Source organism: Bubalus bubalis, chromosome 2, assembly GCF_019923935.1.
Source record: "Bubalus bubalis isolate 160015118507 breed Murrah chromosome 2, NDDB_SH_1, whole genome shotgun sequence".
Lineage (NCBI taxonomy): Eukaryota > Metazoa > Chordata > Mammalia > Artiodactyla > Bovidae > Bubalus > Bubalus bubalis.
In genome coordinates this window covers 166044433-166065304 of record NC_059158.1, presented here as the reverse complement: position 1 = coordinate 166065304, position 20872 = coordinate 166044433, and the positions used below count along the sequence as shown (strand labels likewise).

Here is a 20872-nt window from a genome sequence, read left to right as displayed (position 1 = left end):
AGTGTATACAATACATTCTATTGCAATGATCCACTCATCTGTCCTGCACTTGCATTTGAGGCCCCAAATATGAAGATGTCTTTCATTACTGTATTCACAGATCCTCAAATAGTGGCTGTTACATAATAAACATTCAGCTAATGCTTCTGGATTTTATAAAATATCTGTGGTCACAACAGGAGCAAATACTATACATTTTTTTTTTTTGATAGTGGCACAAACTTAATCACTAAAAATATACTAATAATTAAAAACATTATTGATACTAATATATTAATAACCAAATAACTAAAAACAATACAACTAATACTAATAACAAAATAACCAAAAATATACCTTAATAATACACTAATAAGTAAACTAAAATGAATCACAATTCCCAATAGAATAGTGATGTCAACCTTCTTTGGGAGTGGCTTTTATCCTACAAAATTCCATTTGTTTCCTATGTTTTTCTTCTTCATGACAAAATGAACAGATATCTTCTCATATACCTATAGATATTTATATTTTATGATCAAACATCTATTTTTAGATTTCTACTAAATTCACATGTTCCTTCTCTGAAATTTGAACTCATGCTATCAAGTTGATGACCCATATGATATGTGATATGGCAATGGCACCAAAGCTTTTAGTTACATTTAAGTCTGAGGAAGCTATTGTTCTGCCTCGCCTGGCTAATGTTCTGGAAGCATCCTTTTCCCAATACATATATCATCCATCCTGTTCCAATTTTAACTTGTGCATGACAGTCAGAGACCCCAGGCTAAATTCACGCTAATTGCTTTCCAAGATGACTATCAGAGTTGAAAAGAACATTAAAGGACTGGTCTTTTCTTTCAGAGTCCTAACACTCTTAAAGAATAGAAAGCTGAAAACTACAGGCGTCTGCCTGATTGTTGTTTATTTCAGTTGACAGTTCTCTGTGAATCCACCATGTCGGTCAATCAATTCAAAGCACATATATTCTGTGTTTTTAAAAATGTTGTTTAATAATATTTATCTATTAATATTGCTGCAGTCCACAAGGTTGCAGAGTCAGATAGGACTTAGTGACTAAACAACAACAATTAACATGGCAAAACTGCATTTCAGATTTTAATTTCAACTTGTGAATTTAAGATGTATTAAATTATAATTTTGTAACTCTTTCAACTTATATGGAAACATAGTACCTTGCCCAATGACCACTGTCTTCATCTTATGACATCAGATGCCTTATAATATGTACTCTATTGCCTTCCAATCATCTTTGCTACATTTTTATTCTCCATGTTACTTCCTATTCATTTTTCCCAGTAGTCTAAAATCTTTTTTAAAGCAAAGGAGGCATAAACTCTAAATTACTTCGACTTTATAAAATGAAAACTGCTTTAGATGAGCCCCTAGTGTTTTTTTTTGTTTTGTTTTGTTAAGAAATTTAGTACAGATGGTTGGAATTGTCAGGGTTGCTGCATTGTACAGCTCTGAAAAGCACCATTCACTTCTCCATCATCCATGTGAAGAATGTTCCCCGGAGTGTACCACATACTGTTCCCTCCTTTTGTGCAAAGGGCTACTTACACTGTCTCTATGAGTAGAGACAGAGATACCTGCGGTTATGATTTTCTAAGTGATAATTGCATAAAAATAGCTTCTAGAGCCATGAGGACTTACCATTTGGGGGATTACTCTCTTTCTTACCTGAGCTGTGGTTTCCTGCTAATAATGTGGGGCTCACGGAGCATCTTCCCAGTCTGCTGGTGACCACAGGTGGTCCAGGGGTCCCATCCCATTCCTGAGCTTTGATAGGCTCTCTGGAGGACGATGCCCCATGATGGCCTCTCTCTTTGCTGTCCAACTTTGGTATTGGCTCCGTGCTGTGGCTCCGAACCTTCAGCTCCTCTGTGGATTCTGTGTATTAACCAGAAATATATTCTCTTAAACAAAAGTCACATCCTCCCCAGATTCCTTGAAAAATTAAAGGATATTTAATGTTTTTCTAATTTCTAGAAAATATTTAACATTTTATAAAATATTTTAATGTATTTTTGGAAACTTAGGTGTGTTGGAGATGATAACATTTAAATAAATCAGGGACACATCACACGGGCCCGTTTTTCCAAGCTTTGCAGGTTATCATCAGTGAGAAACAGTTATACCTTTGGGATGGAGAACCTCAATGAATCTTGAGTATTCTTCAGTAACTCCTCCCTGGCGCAAATCTTCAAGGAAACTTCATAAAAAGCACTTTTACATTCCTTCTCTTTACATTCTCATCTTCCATTCATTCTGATACCCACCTGTGACATAAATTTAGCCCAGCCACTCTACTACAAAGTGCTTTTGCTAAAATCACCTAGTGCCTTTTAGTTGGCAAATTTAGAAGACACTTTTAAGCCACTCTCTTTACATCATTACAATAAGAGAGTAACCAGATTAATCTGTGTATTACTCTCTTATTGATATTTTCAATTCTCTTGGCGTCACTGATGGCCATTTTTCTGTGGTGTGTTGTCTAACACCTTTTCTGTGTCATTCACACCTTCTCTTCCTCCAAGTGTCCCTTCCATTTGGGTTGTGTTAACTAAAAAATACAGTCACAACTGGAAAGAATATATTCTTTCTATGCTTTTATCCTCCAGGATTCTACTAGCAATTGTTTGAGGCTGGTGGTTTCTAAATAGTTTATGGGAAGGCTGGACCATTCTCCTGAGCTGTAGACTTTTTCATCCAACTGCCTACTGGATGCTCCATCTGGATGTCCCTTAGATAAAACAGATTTAACATTTCACATACTGTGCTGACACCATTTCTAACTAAACTAATGATTCCTTCTGTTCTGCCAACCATCCAACTTAGAAACTTATCTATCTCTTTTTTAACTGCTACTCTCCAATCCATCAGTCTGCAAATTCTACAGATTTTATCTGCGAATATCTTGTTTTACCTTCTGTTGCTCTTTCTATCATGTCTATCTCAGCTGTTCTGGTTCAAGCTCTAATCATCACCAAACTTACCTCCTTGACTCTGTCTTTGACTTCCCCAAAAATAAGCTCCATATACTGCCAAAGTGATCTGTGTAAAATGCAAATTTGATCAAGTGTTTTTTCAGGGACTAGATGTGATAGCCATTCTGTAAGTCATGTACATTAGTATTTAAAAGCACATAGAGTTTGGAATTAACAGATAGACACTATATAGTACTATAATATTATACACATTATATCTGTTATATATAAAATAGATACCAACAAGGACGTACCAGATAGCACAGGGGATTATATCAATATTTTGTAAAAATCTATAAAGGAAGAGAATCTGAAAAGAATATATATATGAAGAGATAGATAGATAGATATTACATATGTATGGCTTCCCTGATGGTCCACTGGTAAAAACCTGCCAATACAGGAGACGTGGGTTTGATCCCTGGGTTGGGAAGATTCCCATGGAGAAGGACATGAAAACCCACTCCAGTATTCTTGCCTGGGAAACCCCATGGGCAGAGGAGCTTGGTGAGCTACAGTCCACCATGGGGTTGCAAAAGAGTCAGACATGACTTAACGACTAAACAACAAATATAGAAATGCATCTATATATAATATATATACATTTCTATACATAGAAATATATATAAACATTTATATATATATTTCTATACATATATATATACATTTCTATATATAGAAATGTATATACATATATAAATGTATATATGGATATAAATTATATATACATATATAAATTTCTATGTATAGAATGTATATACATATATAAAACTGAATGACTTTGCTGTACATCTAAAACTAACACAACATTGTAAATAAACTACTCTTCAATTTTTTAAAAAATAGCCTATGGGAAATTTTTTTAAAAATATAATCACTTCCTAATTTTTAAAAGAGCATATGTAGTAAATAAATATGGTTTAGGAGTGATACCAGCTTGCTACATTCAGAATAATGTTATTTCAGAGAACTGATGTGATAGTAATTCTGTAGTACATATAGATAAGTATTTAAAGACAAAAAACAAAAACAAAAAATGCAAATCTATTCATAATGTATCCCTGGCTAAAATCCTTCCAGAAGCTTCCTGTTACAGAAGTATGTCTAAGGTCCCTATGACCTGCATGATTCTCCATCTCACTCTTTGCCTTTTTAACTTTTTCACTTCCTACTTGAACACTGTATTCAAGAAACATCAATAAATTAGCTGTAGCTTCTTCCTCTCTACTCCCTCTCCAACAAAAACAATGCTGGTTTCCATAGCTACTATCTCCTACCTCACCTGCATTGAAAAACCCTTATATCCTTTCCTTTCATCGGAGAACTCTTTCCTCAGTCATCTTTACTCGGTTTAAGTATCGTTTGAAGCCACCCTACCCCATATATAGCCCATGGTGGGATAACATCTCTGTACTGACATTGTCTTGTATCACTTTTTTTCTGTGTACTTGTTCTTCTTAAAAGGCCCTGAGTTCTTTAAAGGTAGGATCTGAGTGTTGATTTTTGCTTTTTTTTTTTTCCATTGGTGCCTCTAGCTCTTAGCGTATTGCTCAGTGGGTATGTGACTAACTCATTTACGGAGTAGTTTTCCTAAATCCTCTGGCATCTTTTCAATGTGTGTAGGAAATACAACATTCCTAATGGAAGACGGGGATCTGGTGAGTGATACAAATGTATTCAAGTGGCACAGAGCTAACGGTATTTTCAAAAGTCTAATTACCTGACAATCACAAGCTGTAAAGTTTGCCAGGTTGAAAGTTTAATTCAAATAAAGAATCTTTGAGAAAGAGTATAATGAACAGTGACAGAATAGGTTCAGAGAATCTGTATTTTGTTTTCTTTGCACGGAAGTTCAAACACTCATCATCTTCCAGCAGTGTGATAAGACAAATGTCATATTTTGGTTCCCTGTGATTTGAATCTGTGGGGCAGAGATAGAATAGTTTGTAATACAGTAAGCAGCTGGGAGAGGGATCTGAGAGGCCTAGCTGGAATCCTTAGCCACTGTGGCCACATGGCTGGTGACCCATGACACTGAGCCCTTGGCTTTTTCTCTTGGATCTCTGCTTTGCTTAACTTCAAAATGGACGTAAGACCAGCCCTGCCTAACTTTCCCAATTTAATTTGAAGGATCTAATCATATCCTACATTTTTAATATTTTAAAAATGAAACAGGGCCACACATATTAAACAGAGTATTCATTAAAAAAAAAAAACTGCGGCAATTTGTCCTTCATGAATTTATTTATTCTTCCTACATTTGTTTTGGATAATCACTGAGAGACTGAAGATACAGATGTAAACTTGCCAGACCACATATAAAAATAGAATTCTAGCTGATCATCACAGTAATCAGTCTAAAAAGCTAACCTGCAATGCATAAGTCAGACTTGTAGAGACTTTTGACTGCTATCTCTAGCAAACTGCAACCTGTGTAAGAATTGGCCCAAAACAGACAGGATTTGATTAAAAACTGTCAGCTTCCGCAGTTTTTATCCCTGCTTTTAACACAGGACCAAACAGAGAAAGTCAAATATGTTCCCCTAACAATAACATAAGATACCCTGCTTCTGGGCTTCCCAGATGGCTCAGTGGTAGATATCCACCTGCTAATGCAGAAGACATGGGTTGATCCCTGGGTCGAGAAGATCCCCTGCAGAAGGAAATGGCAACCCATTCCAGTAATCTTGCCTGGGAAATCCCATGGAGAGAGGAGCCTGGCGGGCTACAGTCCATGGGGTCACAAAAAGCAGGACAGGACTTAGCAACGAAACAACCCTGTTTCTAGGTTAGGTTGCCTGCAACTCGCCTATGCCAACTGCCTCCACTGGGGGCATACCTGAAGTAGTCCGTTTTCCCACTATAAAGCTTTGCACTTTCTCCCTGCCTTGAGTCTCTGCCCATCCTGGTGGCTGACTGCCTTGCTACAGCAAAGTCTGAATAAATAGCCCCGTGTGTTCTCATTTGTTGGTCTTCACTAATTTCCACATTACTGAGGTCCCTTCCAGAGTCAAGATGCTATGAAGTTGTATAAACACTTGTCAAAAATATAATTCTATGAGACAGAATGTAAACCAGGAGGGCAGTTCCATAAAACAACCTCAGAAAGATCCCTGGACCCATTTATAAGCTTAAGTCCCAGTTATACTGAAATCAAATATAAGAAAAAAATATTTTCAAACTAATACATCCCAGCAATTAATTACAGCAAGACAATTTAACTAACAATTGCTTTTCTGTGCCCTGAGTCAAATGGAATAAAACGAGTATCAGAAAAGAACATCCTAGACTATTTCCAAGCTGTTTATTCACAGTTTCAAAGAAAATGTGACTGGCTTCCAAATGTCACAGCCTCAGAACCTAATGACCCATCTGTTTCACCTCGCTTTCTCTTCCAGATTTCAAACTTAATGTTGGGATGTTTGCCTTATTATCACTTTCTAGGTTTTATTCCCCTGCCATCATTAAGCAGTTAAAATTTTTTCTTCTCTCTCTCTCTCTCTCTCTCTCCCCCTCTCTCATGCGCACGCGGGCGCACACACATACACACAGTCTTCTACCACTGGAATTGAAACTAACCAACTTAAAAAAAAATGCTCTAATTTATCACTGGGTTCAATACTGTTGCTACAGGTTCGGATACTATTTTAAATATGAAAGGCTGAGGATGTATGTCAAGCTTCTCCCCCTATACCAGTCTCAGTTTCTTTGTTCTCATTCAAATTACTCACTTACAGGCACCAGGGAAGTGTCACTTTGGTCTCAAACCTCAACTAAATAAAAGCCCAGTACAGCTTTGGGAACAAAAAGGGTTCTTTTTTTTCCTTTCTTTGTTTTCAAGTCCCAGAAGTTAGACTTTAGTGAACTTTGGCAGGTATATTTAGGGAAACCTGAACAAAAAACATGCAGAAATCATACTACTCAGTCTTGTGCTCCTGTACCTTCATATATAAGTAGAAGGCAAATCTGAAAAAATCAGTAGGAAAATCATAAATGTACTATTGAGCATTTTACTGGAGAGTAAACCAGGTGGTGATTGCAGCTATGAAATTAAAAGACACTTACTCCTTGGAAGAAAAGTTATGACCAACATAGAAAGCATATTCAAAAGCAGAGACATTACATTGCCTACAAAAGTACATCTAGTCAAGGCTATGGTTTTTCCAGTGGTCATGTATGGATGTGAGAGTTGGACTGTGAAGAAAGCTGAGCGCCAAAGAATTGATGCTTTTGAACTGTGGTGTTGGAGAAGACTCTTGAGAGTCCCTTGGACTGTAAGGAGATCCAACCAGTCCATTCTAAAGGAGATCAGTCCTGGGTGTTCTTTGGAAGGAATGATGCTAAAGCTGAAACTCCAATACTTTGGCCACCTCATGCGAAGAGTTGACTCATTGGAAAAGACCCTGATGCTAGGAGGGATTGGGGGCAGAAGGAAAAGGGAACGACAAAGGATGAGATGGCTGGATGGCATCACTGACTCTATGGACATGAGTTTGAGTGAACTCCAGGAGTTGGTGATGGACAGGGAGGCCTGGCATGCTGCGATGCATGGGGTTACAAAGAGTCGGACACAACTGGGCGACTGAACTGAACTGAAACCAGGTTTGCCATTGATGTTCAAGAGCAGCTTCCTACAAAATGCATTTCCTAAATAAAATAAAAACAAATCTTTAAAATAGCTGTTGACCAGAGACAAATGGAAAGTAGACAATTAGACTAAGAAATACTGAAACCCAAAGAAATCTATTCAGAGGAATAAGGATGTGTTTATCCATATCCATATCTCTGTGTTTTCTTAACACCTATTGAAAACAAAATTGATTTTAGTAACAAACTTTCCTAAACAAAATGAATCTTAAGTACAGTGGTACATTTTTATGTGGAAACTAAGTTCTTTCAGTTTAGTTGAAAGAACAGTTAAGCTCCAGCATGTAGCAAGAAGTCAACCACAGAGAAATTGCTCATCCTCTATCATGGGGTGTTGACTATTGATCTAAACATCTGATTCTCACACTGAAATCTCATCTTGCTATATAAAAGCACATATTAATGTATTGCATTGATCTTTCAGACTGCATGTTTTACATATTATTGTCTTAAACATTTTACAGTGTTTTGGTTGAAGACTGATAAATAAGGTTAAAAGATCAGGAGTCATCATTTTATGACCAACATATTCTCTATAGGATGTCAGTCCATCACTCTTCATGCTGCTAACTCTGAAGTCCTTTCTCAAAGTTTTCCCATTTCTCTGCTGCTTATGTTGTCTAATGGCAACCCACTCCAGTACTTTTGACTGGAAAATTCCATGGATGGAGGAGCCTGGTAGGGTACAGTTCATGGGGTCACAAAGAGTTGGACACGACTGAGTGACTTCACTTTCACTTTTACTTTATGTTGTCTCTGAGCGTATCTTTGTCTCTCCAGCTTCTAATTCATTTCTCTCTCTTTTCTGCCCTGGGCCACTTGCAGCCACATGGCTCCCTGGATGGGTGTCAAGGCCTTCCCCCAGATCTGCTGCCCACCAGACACTGAGTTTTCCCTGAATCTTTGTTCACTCTTTCTCATCAACATTCACTCTCTCAACAGTGACATAGCACTAAAGATTCTTACAGATTTCCACCACCTAAAAACCCCTTTCAAGCTCTAGAGACAAAGAAAACAATTTGTTCTGATGGACCGTTACCTATGGCTGTCTGGGGAACCACAATGGTTTAAAATGGACAGTTTTGTCATCTCTCCAAAGTTGTTTTTTTAGGTTGGAAAGGTCATGTAATTACTAATTTACACATATGATTTTCCCAGCAGACCATAAACTTCTTAGGACTAAAGACTACATCTTTCATGTTGGTACTTAATATCGAATAGACATCAATGAAAATCAAGGGGATGAATGAATGCATCCCTGTTTCTTCACTCAGGACTTATTAGCGTGTAAGTCCCAGATGTAACCCTATCTTAGACCATGACTCAGCCTCCCCACCAACCTTTCCAAACTCAGCCAGCACATGGACCATGGCAAGAACCAATAACCCTCACTGACAAACAAAAGTTAATTCCTATAGTAAAAATTATTATTTTTTGTTAATGCATACATGTTTTTTATTGACTTGCTAATGGTAGACCAGAAAATAAGTAATCTGTCTGAGTAAATAAATATTTATTTGTAAATATGACCAGTAAACACTGTTTTCTTGGGGAGACATAAGATTATTTTGATTTTTTGCAATATTTAAAAAGATTAATTTACCTTATCACTTAACTGCTTCCATGAAACATCTACATGATTCAGATGACTTAGACATGAGACTTTTAAATTTGTGGTTTGTGACTGCCATTGTACTCAAAATTTCACACTTTCACACAGAGATCCCTCAGATACAAAATACCTACTTAATAGTGCTTGGAAATATAGAGACCAAATCTCATGTTTCTGATGAGAATTCAAGTTTGCTATGGGCATAAAGGACACTTTAGAACTATCCCCTTATATTAGTATAATCCTCAAGATTGAAGTCTCTCCATTCTATTCCCACTGCTGAACCATGGAAATAATGAAAGGCGATAAAGGCAACTTAATTAGGCAGAAAAGACAACACATTTGGACTCTAAAGGAAGCACTACACTAAAATGCATTATCAGATGTGTATTAGATTCAGGCATCAAATTTGAGAGCTGAAAGAGATCTCAGAAATCCTAAACACAACAACTCATCAAAAGGAGGGTGTAAGTGTATGGAATTGCTGATGGCCATCTTACTTAGTGGGCCTCCCCACTAGGGGAGTGTTCCCCTAGTGTTCCCATCTCATGGGAAAGCTTGACTCAACGGAAAACATATTTAAGTACTAGAAAGCTCCTATCCGGAGCTCAGGTTGGTCTCTCTCCAAGCACCATCATTGGTTGGTTGTTGGTCATCCTGTTTCTGCAACAACTCAGAGAGCTAGTCTAGTTCTGTTCTTAAGTAAACATCCTTTAGCATCTAGAGCAGGGAGTCTGTCTCCCCTTGGTCACATCATATTCAGAATACAAATCCAGAACTCTCACTCTCCCATTCTCTCTGTCCTGGACAGTAATTGCATGTCATTGTGTCTTTTCAAACTGTGGTGTCTGGAACTGATCAGAGCCAGACAGCCTGACATGGTTTACCTAAGAGTCCAGGTGGTCTCTGAGATCTTCCCCTTGCCCTTCTATGATTCCACCTCCCAAGTCTCCAAGGAAAACAGGGCAAAGGCGCCTCTGTCTGCACAATGAAAGGGCACTGAGGAGCAGAGGTGAGTTTTTAACTTTTTATGATTGCTTCTCTCTTGTGTGAACTCTGTCATTTGGGGTCAGTTACATCAATTCTAACATTTAAGGGATGCCTTCTCTTCAAATATATATAGAGAGAAAGAATGATAATAGCTCAAGCAGCTAGAGAGTCCATGGTTTTAAATAAAATCAGAAACAAAACTTCTGTTTGTGTTAAGAAGAGTGGTAAAGTAAAAGCTTGGTTTTAATAAAATAGATGAGGCAGATCATTTAATAAGTAGGCTTCCCAGGTGGCGCCAGTAGTAAACAATCTGCCTGCCAACGCAGGAGTGCAAGAGACAAGGGTTTAATCCTTGGTTGGGAAGATCCCCTGGAGGAGGAAATGGCAACTCACTCTAGGGTTCTTGCCTAGGAGATTCCATGGACAGAGGAGCCTGGCAGGCTACAGTCCCTGGGGTCACAGAGTCAGGCAGGACTGAGCACATACACACACACACACACACCATTTAATAAAGTAATAAAACAGATGACACGTATTGAACTAAGAGAGACTATGCAAAGAATCCTAATTATTTTACACATTTAAAGACAGCTCAGAGCTTTTGCGTAGCTTACTCAAGGTCACACAAATGCCAATTAGTAAAGACCTGATAAAGCGACAGGTTTCCTGACCACAGCCCAGCAGGTAACTATCACCCTAAGACACAGAAACTCACATACTGACTTATATTCAAAAGTTATTTTTTTATGGTTGCAAAGAATGATACTTATTCATAATAAATAGAATTTTAAAGGCTGTGTTTGGCCTTTAAAAACTTTCAAACAAATGCCCACATGATTTAATTACTCTCTTTTCATCAAGAGATTTTCTCTACCTAAAAAACCTTCACTGAAGTCATCAGGCACAATGTAAATGTTGACAGATTTTCGTAACACTTTCTTTAAAAAATTCTAGCATTGCAGGCCAACGAGAGACAATTTTCTCAACGTATGTAACCTAAGATTTACTTATTTATTTATGGCTCTGCTGGGTCTTCAGGGCTGCTCAGGCTTTTCTCTAGTTGTGATAAGTGGGGAGTACTCCTTAGTAGTGGTTCATGGACTTTTCGTTGTGGTGGCTTCTCTTGTTGCAGCTCCTGGGCTCTAGGACACAGACTCAGTAGTTGTGGAACAGGGTTTGGTTGCTCCGTGGCACATGGGATCTTCTCAGACCAGGGACTGAACCCGTGACTCCTGCATTGGCAGGCAGATTCTTTACTACTGAGAGCCACCAGAGAAGCCCCTCAAATAACATAATCTATGTTTAGGGCTTCCCTGGTGGCTTAGAGGGTAAAGCATCTGCCTACAATGTGGGAGACCCAGGTTCGATCCCTGGGTCAGGAAGATCTCCTGGAGAAAGCAATGGCAACCCACTCCAGTACTCTTGCCTGGAAAATCCTATGGACTGAGAAGCCTGGTAGGCTACAGTCCAAGGGGTCGCAAAGAGTCGGACACGACTGAGCGACTTCACTTTCACTTTCATGCTTTTGTCTATTCTTGTAGTGCAGAAGCCAAATGGACCTGTGGGCGCAGACTAGCTAGATGCTGACCAAACTGTTCTTTCTGAGCACCTAGAAAAATCACACTTCCCAGAACTCCTTGCAGTCAAGGAGAGCCATACAACTGAGATTTGGTCACTAGAATGTGGGTGGAAGTGACGTATGCCAGCTCCAGGGCTAGTCCTAAAACTCCCCGCAGAATCCGCATTCTCTTGTATCCCTCTCCTGCTGATTAGGATTTTTTTTTTTTTTTTTTTTTTTGAGGTCCTGAGTTCTGGAAGAACCACCAGAAGGAAAATTCCCAATAACTAGGGGGAAAATAGCCCATTTCCCATTGAACCCATTAATTCATTATCGTGTCTGTGACATATGTTGTGGTCCGTGCCGTGAAAAAGATATAAGTCCTACTCTACTAAGCCCCTGAGGTTGTGGAGTTGCTTGCTGTAGCAGGTGGATTACTCTAATACAGATTTCAATAGACTATTTCTCATTTTGTCTCCTGTAAACTATATTCTAAGTATAAAGTTCTTGGGGATTCCTCCAGGGCACGGTAGTTAGGACTCGGTGTTTCAATGCTGGGGCCCCAGTTCAGTCTCTGGTTGTGGAATAAGATCACTCCACAAGCCACACGATGTGGTCAAAAATAAATAAACAAAAGGTCTTTGAGTTTCTAATGAGGGCAATATTTTTATTGGCATACTGATAGAAAAAAGAAGGACAAAATGGTGAGTTAAATTGCCAAATGTGGTATAGGAATTCAGCAAGCAATGCTTCTCTCTGAGCTCTAGTTATAATAAAACCACTTTAGAAAACTGATAATTACATCTTTATTGAGTACACAGTAAATGCTTTAAATACTATGGATTTGAACTCAGGTTTCTCTGAACAAACAGCCCACCAGTGCAGCTTTGTTTAGTTTTCTTTTGCTTGGATTCCTATAAGGAGGATTATTTACCTTATTTAAAAAGAATCAATAATTTTATTTTCAGAAATTTGGAGATTGTATAAGTAGAAAATCCACTGAAGATATTTGGGAGAAATCAGTTGTCAATCTAAATAGTATAGATTACAAACAACTCAGGGCTTTCCAGGTGGCACTAGTAGTAAAGAATCCACCTGCGCAGGAGACACAAGAGATTTAGATTCGATCCCTGGGTTGGAAAGATCCCCTGGAGGAGAGCATGGCAACCCATCCCAGTATTCTTGCCTGGAAAATATCATGAACAGAGGAATCTGGCAGGCTACAGTCCATATAGGGTGGCAAGGAGTCAGACAGGAAGCATGCACAAACAACTCAGCTTCTGATATCAACATTCAAGTAATAAAGAAGTTAACAGTAAGATTTCTTTATTCAGCAGGGCTGAACTTAACTTAAAAAATTGAAGCTCTTGGTGTGGATGTGGAGAAAAGGGAACCCTTGTGCACAGTTTGTGAGATTGTAAATTGTAAATTTCTCAAGATAGAAAACAGTACGGAGCCTCCTCAGAAAATTAAAAATGGAACTGTCATATGATCTATTAAAAAAAAAAAAGAAGTTAACAGTAGTTTTCAGATGGAATGTAGATTGTATTAGTAAACCATAGCTATTAAGAGATATTTATCAGTTACACTGAAACAAGTCAGAATGTCTAATTAAGTGCAATTTTCTAAGACTGGTTTGACCATTTCACTCTGAAATATTTTTTGGATTGCTTTGAAAAAAGTGGCAAGTGAAGTACATATTTTTCCTTATTTTGTTCAATCAGTGATTAAATGTACATGTCTTGCTCGGTCTGTATGGACATTTTCACGCCAGGCGCTGTGACAGTGAGAGAAAAGGACAGCAAACTACAACACCACGACTTCTACCCATATGGGGCTCCTACTCTAAGAGAGAGAGAGAGAAAGAAATTACATGAACTAATACAGGTGGTATTTGAGGTCTGGTATGAACAAGGAGAGATGGTGGGGTCTAACGAAAGGGCCTGACACTACATTTTATTAGTAGAGTGATCAAGAAATCTTGATTCAATAGTGATTCAACAAGTGGTAAAGGACGGATGAGGATGGGCTAGATGAATTTTGTAGCCCATGGTAAACTTACTGTCCAGTATGCATGCAAGTTGAAAGAGGGAAGGAAGGTCTGCATAGCTAGAGCAGAGAGGAGAAGATGTGAGAGCTATTGGGTTGGCCAAAAGGTTTGCTTAGGTTTTTCCATAGATAGTATGGGAAACTTGAACAAAGTCTTTGACCAACCCAATACTAAGTGAGGTGGAGAGAGAAACTTGGTTCAGATATGTAAGATCTCCTGGGGGAAAGAGCTTCATTGCAAATTCTGAGAGCAAAGGAAAACAATTGAACATTTTTTTTAATAGGGATAGACTATATATATAGAGAGAGAGAGACATAAATATTATGCTAGTTGCAGCTTAGAAGAGGGACTGATGCCTAGTCTTCTAATTAATTCTTTGTCCTTGATTTAAAAAAATCTGAAGAGGGCAATTTCATGGAAATTAGGGTTTTGAGTGGCTCTTGCCAGATTTTTCCTACTGGAGTGATATAATGTTACCCCAGCGTAGATTTCATTTCCGTCTACAACATATTCTAAAAATTTGCTTCTAGCTCAGCTCCTCCTCTCTCTGCATCCCAACACCAACCAAGTTGCTGAAACCTCAAACTCTGAGAACAAATGTGTTCACACAGGTGAAACACAAATTCTGCATGCCATAAACACCTACAACTCTTAATAGATTATAGGTATTAATAACAAAATGTTTCAACAGTTAGATAAGTTGGGAAAATGCTGGGCTAAACAATGTTAAATAGCTTTGCTCTCTTAAGATTTCTTCAAGTCTTTTAACAAAATTTTGTACACTATCCCTGTCTAGGAGGCTGGTATAATCTGCAGAGTTTCTTGAACTTATTTTTTAGAGCATTTGTTTGCTTGCTTGCTTGTTTTCTCCTATTTCAGAAAAAAATCTCATGGCTTCTTCAGCCTCACAGAAGGCACTCTGGAAAATTCATGGGTGGTCCCCAGACAGTCTGCTGTTGGTAAAGATGAAGCAGAAATTCAGATTCAATCTCATCCTATAACACATTTTTAGAGAAAAACTTAAACTCTGGTATGTAATTGAAATTTCCAGTTATTTACTTTTTTCCATCTCTTTTCTACTCCCACACGTATGAACCCGGACTGTGCCCTCCCCTGTTGTTGTTCAGTTGCTAAGTCTTGTCTGACTCTTTGCAACCCCATGGACTGTAGCATGCAAGCCCTCCCTGTCCCTCATCAACTCCTGGAGTTTGTTCAGACCATGTCCATTGAGTTGGTGATGCCCTCCAACCATCTCATCCTCTGTCATCCCCTTTTCCTCCTACCTTCAATCTTTCCCAGCATCAGAGTCTTCTCCAATGCCCTCCCCTGACCTCAATTCATTTGTTGAAGCTTAACACTGAATGTGACTATCTTTGGAGATTCAGTCTTTAAATAGGTAATTAAGGTAATGAGGTCATAAGGGTGGGATCCCAATCCAATATGACTGGGATCTTCTTCGTAAGAAGAGGAAGAGATACCAAGGATGCATGCTGCTGCTGCTAAGTTGCTTCAGTCGTGTCCGACTCTGTGCGACCCCATAGACGGCAGCCCACCAGGCTCCCCCATCCCTGGGATTCTCCAGGCAAGAACACTGGAGTGGGTTTCCATTTCCTTCTCTAATGTATGAAAGTGAAAAGTGAAAGGGAAGTCGCTCAGTTGTGTCTGACTCTTAGCATACCTATAGGGAAAAAGCCACAAGAGGACACAGTCAGAAGGCGGCCATCTGCAAGCCTAGGAGAGAGGCTTCAGGAGAAACCAAACCTCTTGATACTTTGAGCTTGGACTTCTAGCCTCTAGAACTCTAAGAAATAAGCTTCTGAAGACTAACATATAGACTGTACATGAAATCTTGATCTAGTTCCATCACTCTCTGGATTTTTCTTAGGGTAGGGAGAGATTTGAAAAAATGAGTGGAAGAAAACAGATGTTTGTTGAGTAACTGCTCTGTGATTACATAATTCTCATTTTACTGATGAAGAAACCAGTACACACTGGTAAATAATAAAGCCGAGATGTGATTCCCAATCTGTCTGACTCTGAATAGTGTTTTGACTCCCAGTGTGGCACATTCTCTTTCTGAAATCTTTATTTTTAAAATGTGAGTATCATGCTGTTCACTTACTCTGGGCCAGAGAAGAGAAATGATGTGCATAGGCCAGCCCTCAGAAATGACTGTTTTAGGCTTTTCTCTTCAGCCAATGCTGTGGCCTGCTTTGTTCAATGAGAATTATTCATGAAGGCAATCAGTGTCTTTCTTATCTGCCACAGAGGAAGTGTGGGCTGTGAATATGATCAGCAGAAGCCCATATTTATCACTCAACCATAAAGCCCTGGTCAGTATAATAATAGGCTTCCCAGGGAGCTCAGTGGTTTAAAAAAAAAAAAAAAAAAATCCGTCTGCCAATTCAAAAGACCTGAGTTTGATCCCAAGGTTGGAAAGATCCCTTGGAGGAGGAAATGGCAACCCACTCCAGTATTCTTGCTTGGGCTATCCCATGGACAGAAGAGCCTGGTGGACGATAGTACATAGGGTTGCAAAGAGTTGTACATGACTGAGCAACTGAGCATGCATGCATTATGCGATATAAATTCACTTTTAAGGACATTTCCAAATCTCAAATACCATTACGTTATTAACATTTTAATATCATTGCGTTCTATGTCTTTTATTTGGAGCAGATTTAAGTAAAGACAATGTCCCCCTTTGCCCTGGGCAACCAGGGCCCCTGTCCTGGGCACTACTCCTTGGAGGATCTCATTCTGATTCTCCTCCTGTTGCACTCTCACCATAAGGCAAGGAGTCCAGGGGGCCAAAAGCCTGTGTCCATCCAGAACCTCCATTTTCTCCTTCTAGAACTTTCCTCAAACACCTTGAACCCCTGAACTTTTTGTGTTAATAGCCCCAAGCTGGCTTCCAGGCTTTTACTTTGGGGCTATCCTCCCCAAAACTGATCCTGTCTAACAACAAACTTTCAGTCTGACAAAATAGCACAAGCAAATACTTTCAACAAAGGGTAGACAGGAACAACGTTTTGGGTTCTACAATAAGTTTAATCTGTCTAGAGAGGCCTTATATTAGGAAAGAATGGGGCCTGAATGTACATAGAAAAGAAGAAGTAAGGAGGGTTTTGAGTGACAGCCTTCAGAGTTTGTATTTATTTTTGAGGAGAAGAGTAATGGTGATGCCATCAGTATTAAAGGAAGATTCTCCAGAAGTGTGCAAGAACCAGGAAAACAATGTGTAAGGAGTTCTCGCAGGTCAGTGGCTTATAATCAGCACCATCTTATCTCTGGGTACAGGAAATCCCCAGCACTCCAGAGATCACTATCTTAGCATTCTGATGTCACCAACTTATTAAACATCTTTTTCACTGAATTGTACAGACATAGATACAAAGATGCAGAAACATAAACTATTTTGTTGCCTATTTTTTATAGACAATTTTTAGAGTTTGCATCCAACGCAGATGAATTTGCGACTATCTACCTGATGAAGATCATTTTTTAATTCAAAATATATCATCTGTTCAATGACAAGATAATCATTTTTTAAAAAATCAACCTCATTGTCTGCTCTTAATCTGATGTCAAGATATAAAGAGAGAAATACCAGACAAGGTTACTTTGAGATTTCATTAAATAACTACTCTGAACCCAGAGTCAATTCTCTGCATATTAAAAATGAAACATAATTACAGAAAGTGTCCTTATTGTTCAACAATCCTTTTTACTTCAGAATAGTGCATAAAATGCAAATATCTCTCTATAATTTACTACATTAAATATTTATGCCCACAGCTGTCTATAGCACCCATAATGTCAATGGAGGTCTCTCCGTTCTTCTTTCCCTTTTAAAATCTGACAGGACTGCAGCTCAGCTGAGTTCCCTCTACATCCAGTTCTTCACATATTGGATAGAGAAGCTACCAATAAAACCTCTTAGAAGACAAAGGGAATACTAAAATATTTGACAATTCTAAAATACAGAGTTCTAGGGTTATAAAATCTTTAAACCTGGATCAGTCACAGATTTCGGCTTAGGATGTTTTAAGCTATCTATATCCTTTGACAAATTCCAAAATCATATGCAGTTATAGAAGACTTGACACGAGTGTCAGCTTAAGTAGGACACAAGGCAGCAGATTACCATAAAGTTAACAATCTAAAAAAGAATCTTTTTGAAGAAAGGAGGCCACAGGGACACGAACATATGTTAGCTTTACATTTTTCTCCTCCTACCGTCCCAGTCACAGTCATGCTGAATAGAGGCTGGCATAGCACAGAGATTTGTGGATCTAACTGTTTGGGAAACTTGACCTAGGCAATGGTTCTGCCATCATCAAGGTGACACTAGGTATGCTATTTTACTTTCCCTGCTCCTATGAACTCATGTCTCAAATAAAGGATTTAGACCACAGCATTTCTAAGATGCCTTCTGAATCTGAAATTCAATGGAAAAAAAGAGTCCAAAATCATGCACTTGGTTCCTCAGTTTAAAGTGAAATAGGGTTCAAGTGCACTGAAATATATTACAAAAATGCTATTTGATGATAATGACCGACTATTGAAGAATAATATTCTTAAAATATGATCTGGGCTTGTTTTAAAGAGATTTTTCAAATTAATTAATGATACCTTGGTATACAACAAAAGAGGGGAGCTCTTACATACAAAATATCCTTGGGTGCGACTGACAGCATGAAGAATCGCACAGCCAAAATGTGGAAGAAACGATGCCAAGTCCAATCAGAAGTAACAATGGGAAGAGTAGGATAAAGAAACCATGGCTATAATTTGAATTGCCCTTTATGAGATATCCAAGAGGATGTGGCTTTATGAGCAGAACCGCTGCTCATTAAGGCCACTGGGAGAAAGTAGACCAGTTAACTACTGGATGCAAGGAATCCACATTAACTTCTTCTGGTACAAGAAAGAAAAATGTGGAATTCTATTCATTCATCTACCATTTTTGTTTCTATTTTTTACGTGGTTAGGTCAGAATAACCCTTTGACCAATAGAAAAAATGAATGACTAGAAAGATCCAAGCCAGACTCTGCTACCAGACATAGGAAGGTTGGGAGGACTTTGTAATATAGGACATTTTTATGTGTCCTCAAGACTGAGTTAATGTGCACAGGAAATTACTATTAGACATTTGGGAAGTTCCTGTTACATGGGTTATTATCACATTTTTAGAGAAATGGCCTGAATGTTGTTGGAAGATATAAACTCTGTACTAATAATGCAGTGCCTGGATTCATACCAGCAATTTGGAAACCAAGTACAGAGGGTTCACAGCTCTTAATGTCATGATCTGGGAAGTCTCAGCCACAGCATTTTACAGTATAAACTGAGTCATCTTTGGGATTATGAGACCCTGGGTACCAGTTCAAACTAAGTCCCTAATTAACTGTGAGGCCTTGAGCAGATCACTTTCCCCTCTGAGCCTATTTGCTTGTCTTTAAATGAGGCATCTGAACTCAGGTTTAGGAGTCTATTGATAAATACAGAATACTCTCTATACTGCAGGTTTCAATCCTGACTGCCTGTTGGACACTCTTGGAGAGACTTCAGAAAGTATCCATGCCTGGGCCACAATTAAATCATCACTGAGTATGGGGCTAAGAACGTAAGCATTTTTAAAAGCTCCCCAAGAGTTTTGAAAGTAAAGCTGGGGTTCAAAATCACTATTCTATACTTAACTGAATGTTTGTTTGTTTTTAAAGCAACATTTAATATACTTTCCATTCTTTTTGTGCGCTTCCCAGGAACTGGCCTGCTGATACAGGAGACGCAGGTTTGGTCCCTGGGTAGGAAAGATCCCCCAGAGAAGGAAATGGCAACCAATTCCAGTATTCTTCCCTGGATCATCCCATGGACAAAGGAACCTGGCGGGCTACAGTCCATGGGGTTGCAAAGAGTCAGACATGACTAAGGGACTAAATGGCAACAGTAGCATTCTTTTTGTAGACTAGTTTGGTCCTTTATTTTCCCAGTTTCACCTGTTTTGATTGAAAGCATTTTCATTATCCTTCTTTACCCAAGATAAATGAAAAAGACCTAGAAAAAAGACACATCTGTTTTATATTTATTAGAATTCTTTGGAAAAAATTTGTAGGTGGAGAAAAATATTTGATCACATCAAGTTTTTAGATGATTCCTATTGTTTTTTTTTTTAAATATCTTTCTTCTGTCCTTTCTTTCCTTTTCTTTTTTTTTAATTTTATTTTATTTTTAAACTTTACATAACTGTATTAGTTTTGCCAAATATCAAAATGAATCCGCCACAGGTATACATGTGTTCCCCATCCTGAACCCTCCTCCCTCCTCCCTCCCCATTCCATCCCTCTGGGTCGTCCCAGTGCACCAGCCCCAAGCATCCAGTATCGTGCATCGAACCTGGATTATTTCCTATCTTCATAAATAAGGAAAGATTGAATTGCCAAAGCTAACAACACATACAAGCAACCAGCGAGTGGGTGAGAATTTGCTGATGAATTTTTATGTCTTTACTTGACTTTTTCAGCTAGGCTGCCTTATAAATGACACAGAAACCAGCAATTTAAGGAATACAACCAACTTTTTTATATCACCCGCCAAACAATATTAAAAGATGAAAAAGTCATCAATAGAAGATATCCAAAACCATCATAACTTACTTCTCAGTGTTGTCTGTTTTCTATGATTTTTTTAAGGATCATAGTTCCCTTTTTTATTTTTGAAGGAGATACAAGCTTTTTCACTAGTAGGTGGGAGATGTGTGGGTAGCTGGATATATGCACAGGTGCAAATGAGTTTAATTAAGACTCATATCATTTTAACAGGCAGATGGAAAAATGCTTCAGTCTTCTTTTAAAGTAACAGAGGCATTCAGGCACTAAAAATATTAATGCATGGGAAGAGAAAAATATCATTTCTATTCTTCCTAAAAGGTATAATTCTGAAAACACAGTCATAAATATTTCTGAAGCAAACATTAGATAGTATGAAGAATAATGTCTTCATCAAAAAACATAATAAT

At 38.4% G+C, this 20872-nt stretch overlaps 1 protein-coding gene across 1 annotated transcript in view; it reads right to left on the bottom strand.

Annotated features, from left to right (window-relative positions):
- Positions 1-20872, bottom strand: part of NYAP2 (neuronal tyrosine-phosphorylated phosphoinositide-3-kinase adaptor 2) — a 126483-nt gene that overhangs the window by 25469 nt on the left and 80142 nt on the right. The window contains exon 3 of the mRNA XM_044925309.1: positions 1687-1896. Within this exon, the coding sequence (XP_044781244.1) occupies positions 1687-1896 (210 nt within the window). The remainder of the gene's footprint in view (positions 1-1686; positions 1897-20872) is intronic.